This window comes from Orbicella franksi, chromosome 1, assembly GCF_964199315.1.
Source record: "Orbicella franksi chromosome 1, jaOrbFran1.1, whole genome shotgun sequence".
Taxonomy (NCBI): domain Eukaryota; kingdom Metazoa; phylum Cnidaria; class Anthozoa; order Scleractinia; family Merulinidae; genus Orbicella; species Orbicella franksi.
Window position 1 is genome coordinate 4,217,927 of NC_138145.1, and position 10,575 is coordinate 4,228,501.

At 40.2% G+C, this 10,575-nt stretch overlaps 1 protein-coding gene across 1 annotated transcript in view; it reads right to left on the reverse strand.

Annotated features, from left to right (window-relative positions):
- The window catches only part of LOC145486244 (uncharacterized), a 29,889-nt gene extending 22,315 nt beyond the window's left edge, over positions 1–7,574 (reverse strand). Inside the window, exon 1 of the mRNA XM_081464870.1 lies at positions 7,004–7,574. Within this exon, the coding sequence (XP_081320996.1) occupies positions 7,004–7,076 (73 nt within the window). The 5' untranslated portion in view covers positions 7,077–7,574. The remainder of the gene's footprint in view (positions 1–7,003) is intronic.
- Between the last annotated feature and the right edge of the window lie 3,001 nt (positions 7,575–10,575).

Below are 10,575 nucleotides of genomic sequence, written 5' to 3' on the forward strand. Positions count from 1 at the left end.
GGTTCGTACAGAGATGTACGTATAGAAATTACATGCAAGGTTAAGTTTAATTTCGCAAGTTACCTACCATAAAAGTTGTTTGTTACAAGACAGCGCTGCGAACGAATTCTTGTCTATTTCACAGCAGTCAAACTATAGTTAAATAGTTAAAGCTACTCTAGCTTACTCTTAACCCCAAAATTTAAGAAATTTTTGTATATTTTTGTGCCTCCAAGTACTACGGTTACATTTAATCACTGATGTAGTAGGAACCTTCTAAGGCTTAAATATTTTGAGTAATCAGTATTTGCTTGTGGTTTGAAAGCGGCGATGCTTCTAACTCGATAATGTCCGTTTGGATCCAAATGAGCCGTTCAACTTGAGAATTAACATTAAAACAAAAGGAAGAATTTAAAATGCTTATCTCTAGCAATCAACGTCCCAGAAATGCCCAGAGAATTCCCTTCCGCGGCACGAAATTGGCTCAGTCAAACATTGAGACAAATTGCCTCAATTTTCGGGTTTTTGTACAGGCCACACTTTTTCGCCCCGGACCACGTGACCCGAAACGATTGACCGCGGGGAAATATTGAGGCCTAGGAACTAGGCAAGAAAACATTCACTAACAGCAACACGTATGTGAATACGTACAAATCGCGATAGTCACCAAGGTTATTGGTTCTGCTCGTGCTCATACTCTTCCGTAATGCTGTTGTCATTCAGCGTGGTTTAAAACGCCTCCTTTGCAGGCAGCTTTGCCTTACTAAACCTTTCAAAAGAATCCTTGTATTCGCACGCTTTAACACTCGGCAAGCCGGCAATTTCATTTTCAATCAAATCAGTAAATCTTGTTTTTTGTTTCTTGCGCAAAAAGGAGAAGACCAGCTTTGTATGGGTAACCTTCTTCATACACGAAGCAATTGGCCAAAATTATTTCTAAGCAATTCAAAATCGGCGATGTATCTCTCTCTCGCGGCCCTTACAGGCTAAAGAGGCCACTTTCGTCTTTCGTCTTCGTCCTGCGAAATTGATCCATAAAACAATTCCAGCACGTCCAACGAGAGCCATTTTGCTGTTTATACAAAGGCAACATATTTGTTCAACAAAAAATAATTCTGGAACAAATTGAACCCGTAAAACACCTTAGAGCATTATTTTGTAAAATCGTGTTGCGCACCAACGGGTTCTTTATTTAGTTTTCAAAAGGAAAATTACACGGCTGGATAGATTTGAAAAACAAAAGAATAGGATTTCCCTAAATGAAGCAGTTACGATTTCGTGCTCACAAAATTGGTTGACATCATTGCATGACGTTGCGGTTTTATAAAGGGACTACGGCTGCACAACTTCGTGTTGCATTCCTTAAGGCTTTAGTTGAAGTACGAGATTATCAAGGTAAGAGAGTGAATCCCCCAACTATAGGCCTTATATCCAAGGTGATCCCTCTGAAGTTATTTTTAGACATGGTAACCAGTTCTTCCGATGATGTTACTCGCGCGATGCCTGGACAGCCCAAGCGACTTTCTCGTAACTACCTGCAGCTGAGATGAAATGGTGGGAAATGCGAGGTCATTTAAAACGTTTTGATTTTCAAAAGACGTTTCATAGCATAAAATCATAGCACGTTTCACCACAGTTCGCTTAAGTGGGGTATTGTTACTTGGTCTGGTCAATAAAAATACCACTTTTTGACTTTTTTCAAAGTGAAACTCGGGTCTAAAGTTGAGCTAAAGATACCTCAGTTATGTCATTTCTATTTCTTCACTCCGTCCCCATCCAGGCCTCACAGAGCTTCACCGAGGAAAAGTATAAATTTTATCGAAGTCGCGTTGTCATTTTGAACGTAGACTTTGCAGATCGAAGATGGAACAAAACCAGAACAGAAGGCGTGTTCACCAGTTCCTTGAGAGTCTTGCCACTGCCATGCATACGACCGGTAAGCCTGAAACTTGGATTGACCAATCAGGATTCAGCAGGCAGGAAAAACTGTACTGTTTTTACGTCAAATACATGTTAACAGGAAAGTCATTGAAGTCGGTCTACTTTTCTCACTGGAGACGGCATTTAAGAGGCCGTCTCTGTAAAATGTTTAAGCAAGCAACCGGAACGATGATCCTGTTGGTATACGTTGGATCAATAGTGATCTAATCGGCTTTGCATATAAAATGAAGAATACAAAAGCAAAAACCGACACAACGTAGGATGTTCTTTTTGACGGTGTACCATATTTCGGCTGGCCAAACCAGCCTTCTTCAGGTACAATGAAAATTTTTATGTAGTCGATATTTACGTAATACCGGAAATACGTAAAAGTAATTGACAGTGTAAATTAAAGATAAGCATAAGGCTGGTGCCGGTTTTTGCTTTTGTATTCTTCGTCTCTGTAAAAACCGACCACTGATTTTACTTCGAAATTCGATTTTTCTGATAAGCTGGGATTTCGAAGCTCTTACCTAGTCAATCACTAAAATGGGTTTTATTTGATTAAAAATTCTAACTGAATTTTTCTAGGATTGATTCATCAGAGAGACTGATGACGTCACTTTAAATTTTGATAATATAGTTGAAAACGCAAAGGACTCTGGGATGCTATTTAATCCCCTCCTGCGTGCGAGCGTGACTGTGAGCGTGACGTACTAGCGGCGACGCCGCGAACCGCTGGTAGCGCGGGCGTCTGAAGACGAGCTGACCAGCGGCTCGCGGCATCCATAACGAGCCAGACGTTCTTAGCAACCAAAAAACAGACCTGGGATCCCGTGGAGATGTAGAACTTTTAGTCCTACATCTCCACGGGATATCCAGTGGCTTACAACATTTCAGTGTAATCATATCCCTGTCGGTGATCGTTTATGTTCCACAAAACGCGTCAAGTTTTGCACGAATGTGTCATAATCCTAAAGTGTGAAATTATATTTACTGTAAGACAATTCCATCGTGTCAGAAAGATACAAAACATTTTAATAGTCGGCGGTTCGGGAAATCGCGCGACTGACGTGAAGCGTTTGGATTAAAAGAAAAAATAACGTTGAAACAATGTGTTTTCTAGGATGGGGCGCAAACGCCAGTTTAAAACTTAGACTTTTTGATACATTTCTTACTCTTGTAAAGCTACGGAGCACGTATAGATGAAACGTTTTCGCTAATCTCAGTTATCACTGTTATTCAGTAAGCGAAGTGACTATGCCCAGCAGCCCAGAAATGCCCGAGAGTCAGAAATGTTCTCAGATTTTCCGCGGAAAGCCTGATTGAAACCTGTTTAGGGTATTCTCTGTATACATGTTTGTTGCTTAGCGATTCCAAAAATAATCTGAATTTTCTAGTATTCGAATTCGAAGATCATGTGCACCGACACTTTGAAAATCAGTTAATGTTATGGGCAGTCAGGAAATTATCTCAAAAATTATGTCAAAGCTCTCAAGAGCGATAGAAATCTCGAGTACAAGATGTAATTCTTTACGAGAAATGCCGAGCGATTCTGGAAACAGCACGACGGAAAAATCACTATCACGATTTTGTTACATATCCCGAAGTACTCAGCAACTGTATTGCATGGACTTCAGCCTGGATGAACCAGAAAAGGATATGTAACATGTTCCTATAATGTCACGCACGACGGTAAAATCACTATGACGATTTTGTTACATATCCCGAAGCGCTCAGCAACTGTATTGCATGGACTTCAGCCTGGATGAACCAAAAAGGATATGTAACATGTTTCTATAATGTCACCCACAACGGAAAAATAACTGTGGCGATTTTGTTACATATCCCGAAGCACTCAGCAACGGTATTGCATGGACTTCAGCCTGGTTGAACCAGAAAGGATATGTAACATGTTCCTATAATGTCACGCACGACGGAAAAATAACTATGGCGATTTTGTTACATATCCCGAAGCACTCAGCAACTGTATTGCATGGACTTCAGCCTGGGTGAACCAGAAAGGATATTTAACATGTTCCTATAATGTCACGCACGACGGAAAAATAACTATGGCGATTTTGTTACATATCCCGAAGCACTCAGCAACGGTATTGCATGGACTTCAGCCTGGGTGAACCAGAAAGGATATGTAACATGTTCCTATAATTTCACGCACAACGGAAAAATAACTATGGCGATTTTGTTACATATCCCGAAGCGCTCAGCAACTGTATTGCATGGACTTCAGCCTGGATGAACCAGAAAGGATATGTAACATGTTCCTATAATGTCACGCACGACGGAAAAATAACTATGACGATTTTTTTACATATCCCGAAGCACTCAGCAACTGTATTGCATGGACTTCAGCCTGGATGAACCAGAAAAGGATAAGTAACATTTTCCTATAATGTCACGTACGACGGAAAAATCAATATCACGATTTTGTTACATATCCCGAAGCACTCAGCAACTGTATTGCATGGACTTCAGCCTGGGTGAACCAGAAAAGGATATGTAACATTTTCCTATAATGTCACGCACAACGGAAAAATAACTATGACGATTTTGTTACATATCCCGAAGCGCTCAGCAACTGTTTTGCATGGACTTCAGCCTGGGAGAACCAGAAAAGGATATGTAACATGTTCCTATAATGTCACGTACGACGGAAAAATCACTATGACGATTTTGTTACATATCCCGAAGCGCTCAGCAACTGTATTGCATGGACTTCAGCCTGGGTGAACCAGAAAAGGATATGTAACATGTTCCTATAATGTCATGCACGACGGAAAAATAACTATGACGATTTTTTTACATATCCCGAAGTACTCAGCAACTGTATTGCATGGACTTCAGCTTGGATGAACCAGAAAAGGATATGTCACATGTTCGTATGATATGAACGAGCGAGGGAAAAATGACGATTTTGTTGTTGTTTTTGTTTCCTATAGTGTCACGAATTACTGAAAAATTACGGTAACAGCAACGGTATTGCATGGACTTCAGCCTGGGTGAACCAGAAAGGATATGTAACATGTTCCTATAATTTCACGCACAACGGAAAAATAACTATGGCGATTTTGTTACATATCCCGAAGCGCTCAGCAACTGTATTGCATGGACTTCAGCCTGGATGAACCAGAAAGAATATGTAACATGTTCCTATAATGTCACGCACGACGGAAAAATAACTATGGCGATTTTGTTACATATCCCGAAGCACTCAGCAACTGTATTGCATGGACTTCAGCCTGGGTGAACCAGAAAGGATATTTAACATGTTCCTATAATGTCACGCACGACGGAAAAATAACTATGGCGATTTTGTTACATATCCCGAAGCACTCAGCAACGGTATTGCATGGACTTCAGCCTGGGTGAACCAGATGTTGTTGTTTTTGTTTCCTATAGTGTCACGCATTACTGAAAAATTACGTGGTTTTTGTAAAATATTCTGTAGCACTCGGTAACGTAGAAATACTGCGAGGACGTTTGCGTGGGAAAACCAGAGCGGATTTATAATATGTGGCTACATGGTGATTTTACTATATATCTGGATTCGTCTTTCAGAAAACTGGTGTACCATGGACTTCAGTCTAGGGTCTAACCCACGAAAATAGTGATTTAACATTTTAGTAGCTATCTAGTCGCCATACAATCTAAAAGTATGACAATGGGTGTAAGTTATGATATAAATAAAATATTAATCGGAAGACTTAACTTGGTGCGTTTGACTTGTTGAGTTTTGAAGCTGTTGTCTTGATTCGATGCTCTGGGAGGTTGGTCACGGGCAGCGCAAGCTGAAAAAACTTTCTGGTTCTCTCCGTCGTTCTTGGGTGAATGAATTCATGTATAAATCAATCGTGGCTGGCGGTTTCGTTTGGTTTTCAACAGCTGTTTTATGGTTTAAGCGAAAACCAATCCAAATGTATAGTCAAGGCAGCTTCTTTGTTTCCCTTCCCGTGAAAAGAAAACCCACGCGCCTTCTTTAACTCCTCAAGGCAAATTCGAATGGAAACTGGCTCAATTTCGCACAGATGTGTCAGATAGACACCATATCTTCTAACTCAGAGGCACATCTCGTTTTGCGTCCGTTTTCAACGACCGATGACGGGTTCATTCGAAGTCGAAGTCTTTTTTTTCATATCTGACCGCGCAATATTCCCGCGTTATGAAAATTTATTATAAAATATCAATTATGTGGTCAGATCACATCTGAAAATAACCAGGTTACTTTTGCACACAATTACTCTTACTGAAAGCAATTATCGCTAACCACAATAGAACCGCAAAAGTCTTGCGATGACAGCAACCTAACAGATAAATGACATCACCCCATAGCAACCGGACCTGGCGAATTTTTGAGCTTCCGGTTAGCTCTAGCTCGTGATGCCACGTAACGCTCACAGTCACGTTCGCACGCTTACTTGTTTTGCGTTCATCTCCACGGACTTTTGAGGAAAAGAGAGATTGCTCGCAGTCCTCTCTTTTTCGTTTCCGTTATATCTTACGTTCGCTTCGGAACTACCGCGATTCGATAGCAAGGTTATAAGACATACCATAAACGTAACAAAATATTACTTGAAACTTTTCTTGTTTCGTGTTTCCGCTGGCAGGGCAAAATATAATTTCGAGTTCGTGATGTTGTTCTCTAAATAGCTACATGCCTTTCAAATCCTCTTCTCGATTGAAATCGATAGACATCGTACTTCAACGAGTAAAAATCCATAAAAATCGATAATCATAAAATTTCTATCGATTTCCGATGTGTCGACTGATTGAGCTTAATAAATGTTGAATTGTATCTACAAGTTTCAATTCTACAATCAACGAGCAAGGAAAGTTAGCTTACAGATATGTTACGTTCTGTTAAGCCAAACTTAAAGATATTTCACACCGATAACTTATCGCTCATCTTACTTCAAAGTAATGGATGACAGTAGGTAGTGGATGGACATATGCTTAATTATGTATTACCAATTAGTCTACGAAAACATAAAGCTGCTTAGTAAGCAGTTCCATTTTAAAACTCAGGCACCAAAAACCTGACACATGCGAATACTGCCGCTAATTAAGTTTACTTTCTGTAACTTACCACTGAAGTCCTCTTCATTGCGAAACTTCGTTCTTTCGCTTTCCGATACATCGTCTGGAAAGCGCGCCGCCATTTCTTCAGGTTTCGCTGTGTAGCAACAAAAATTTGAATAGAATGTGTGCACGTGACGTCATCAAATTCCTCAAATCCAAAACTAAAGAGCCCCTAAAGGTCTTATACTCATCAGACATAAGAGGTACTAAATTTATATCTGTTTACAACTTTCCAGCTCAATAGTCAGTTCAAAGAAGCTGGCTTAGGGCTGTACAAGCTCATTCTAGCTCTCAACTAAATCTGGGGCTCGAATTTTAAGAGTCTGAACGTCTTTTGCTCGCACTCAAAGCGCTTTGAAGTCTCGGTCTCGCAACCTAAAAAGTCAAAATGTGTCGAGCTCGCAAAGAAAAACGCTTGTCTCGCCGTCTTGTAAAGTCTCGCATTTACCATTCGCCACCCCTAGTAATGCACACACTCCATTGGAAATTGAAAGTGCTTACGTGTGGAATTGGTGGAGACGTTTGGGGAAAAACCCCTCCATCAGTAGCAAATGTGAAGCGTTAAACAAACGCCCGGGGGGGGGTGGCACTGCCATATATGGGCTATATAGGTATGTGCCGCTGTGAAGGGTATGGTTTTCAAGCAGTTTACTCTAGGATAGGGTATATAAATCAGAGCGTATGGGTCTAGAATAGGATATCATTTTTCACAAAACTGACTGGTTGGTTGAAGATTTTATCTAGAGTAAGGAAACCAGAAATTGCCACTCAAAAATATAAAAAAAATCAAATCGGCAAGTTTAAATTTACGCAAATCAGCCTTAACAGTCTCAATAGATGGGGGGATTTGGGGAGTTTACTCTAGTATAGGTTAGCAAAATTCAGCTGAGCTAACTCTGGTGTAGGCTAAGGGTTCCAGGGTCACAGCGGCACATCCCCACCCAGAAATTCCCAAAGTACCTCCCCCGGGAACAAACGTTACTTCTACTACTTGTTCACGCGCAGCTAACGACGAAGATGCTTACTTTATTTTGCGAAACGAAACGAAACAAAACAAATAAACCAGGAATAAACCTGTACTGAAATGAACATGTCAAGTATCACAACAGTTCGTGCGATAACCTAAACAAGGAATAAAACAGTGGAAGTGTAGAATTCGTAAATTCGAAAATCTATATTTTGGGAAGCGAGCTCTTCGAAGACTGTAACGATGTGTAACTTATTTCTTCCGATTCTTTAACACTTTTCGTAGATACAACTCCATGCAGTGATGATTTTTGAGCAAAGGGTTTGAGCCAAAAGGTCAGATGCCCCCCGTTTCGCAAATTACAGATCTGTAATTTGCGAAACGAGCTCTTCGAAGACTGTAACGATATATAACTTATTTCTTCCGATTGTTTAATACTTTTCGTAGATACAACTCGATGCAGTGATAATTTTTGAACGAAGGGTTTGAGCCAAAAGGTCACAGAAGTGCCCCGTTTCGCAAATTACAGAAATAAGTGACTGATATTTGCGTGACCATCTACTGCATAGGGAGGAGCGTAGACGAGGTCGCCGCTGCGCTAAATCAACCCGTAACCGAGTTGTATGCGTGGTGTGTGAGAAATAAGCTGACCCCGCACCCGAAAAAATCCGAATACATGCTAATCCACAGAGGATCCTTTACAGGCTCCCACCCACCCATATACCTTGGAAACAACATTCTGGAATGGGTCATACAAAGTCGACTCTTGGGTGTCGATATTGACGATAAATTGAACTGGTCAGCACATATTGAGGGACTAAAGAAGAGCTTCGTCAACAAATTGAGTCTCATAAAGAAGAGCAGATTTTTACCTAAGCAAGATCTCTTACACCTATATTTCGAATTTATAATCCGTGCAGTCACGTACGGTATATCTGTATGGGGAGGCACGAATCGCTCAGATGACTTCGACTCACTCGAAAGACTACACTGCAGGGCAGCAAGGCTTATTTTCAACCTTCCTAAAGACCTACCATCAGTTGAAGCCCTCACCAGGGCCAAATGGGACACTCTAAGAACCTATTATAAGAACTCAATTCTGAAACTAATTTATAAAATGTACTACAATGATTCACCACCCTGTATGACTGCACATATTGCAAAATCACAATCCTCCTATAATCTAAGAAACCGCCTTAAGCTGGAAATCCCTCATTTTAAATCAAATATCAAGAAATCCTCCGTATCTTACAGAGGTACAATTCTGTGGAATTTTCTTCCGATTGGATGCCGAATGGCGAACAGTGTAAACAGCTTCTCTAAGATGATCAATAATCTTACTTTGGTCAGGGACATACACCTTATTCCAAAATGGCCGCCATTTTAGTATTCTTTTGTTTACTTGAAAATGAGCCCTTGTTGCCTCGTTTAAGGAAAAATATTCTTTGGAATTTCGAGTTTAAAAACGAGGCAACAAGGGCTAATTTGCAAGTAAACAAAAGAATACTTAAATGGCGGCCATTTTGGAATAAGGTGTATTAGCTTTGCGAATATATACTACAGAAGATGACTCGACTGCCCATTGGTATACGTTTATTAGTCACATAATAATGTTAATAATTAGGTAATTATTATTAGCTGCAAATTTTTATGTAAACTAGATTACATCTTACATTGTAAATTTTTTTTTAATTCTTATTTTGTAATTATTCTTTATTGTTTATTTATACACGACCCCACAAGCTGCAAGCTTAATTACTTATCGTGTTTAAATAAAGGTTACTTACTTACTTACTTACTTACTTACTGCCTTACTTCTTTCGTTACCAATATGCATGATAAGTAACCTCAACAGCAACAACAGTGACCTCGGTTTGTATAGTAAACCTTCACTTAACCAAACTCAAACTCTTTGTTAAAAAATCATCACTGCATCGAGTTGTATCTACGAAAAGTGTTAAAGAATTGGAAGATATAAGCTACATATCGTCACAGTCTTCGAATAGCTCGTCTCGCAAAATACAGATTTTCAAATTTACAAATTCTACACTTCCGGTCCGCTGTTTTATTCCTTGTCTAGATTATCGCAAGGAGGAATCTGACTGTTGTGATACTTGATATGCTCATTTCGGTACATGTTTTTTTCGTTTCGTTTCGTTTCGTATCGTAAAATACAGTAAGGCAGAGCGGCTTTTTTGGCTTAAGCCCTTGAAAATGCTATGCGTGCGCGTGCGAGTTCTAATTCAAACCAGGAGCCATAATCGGGAACGGAGACAGCAAGTCTTGGGATCCGCGCGCACCTATGATATGGGACAAATTTTCTATTTTTAGAACAAATTGTGTCATCCTGACGTCATATATCCGCGCGGATCCACGCACATCTCGGGGGCTCTCGCGCGGATGTTGTCATGTTGCGTGATCTAATGGTGAGAGTTGCGACATTCTCTTGGAGATTTTTCACAGCGTTGGCAGGGAATAAGGCAGGGAATAAGAACCAGGGTTCTTATATGTAGTTTTATGCTCTGAGCTAATGGAAAAGGTGAGTTTTTCAGGGTCGAAAACATGACTTCGATTTCGCGCTGTGAATGAATGTTCGCGCTAATTGTACGCGT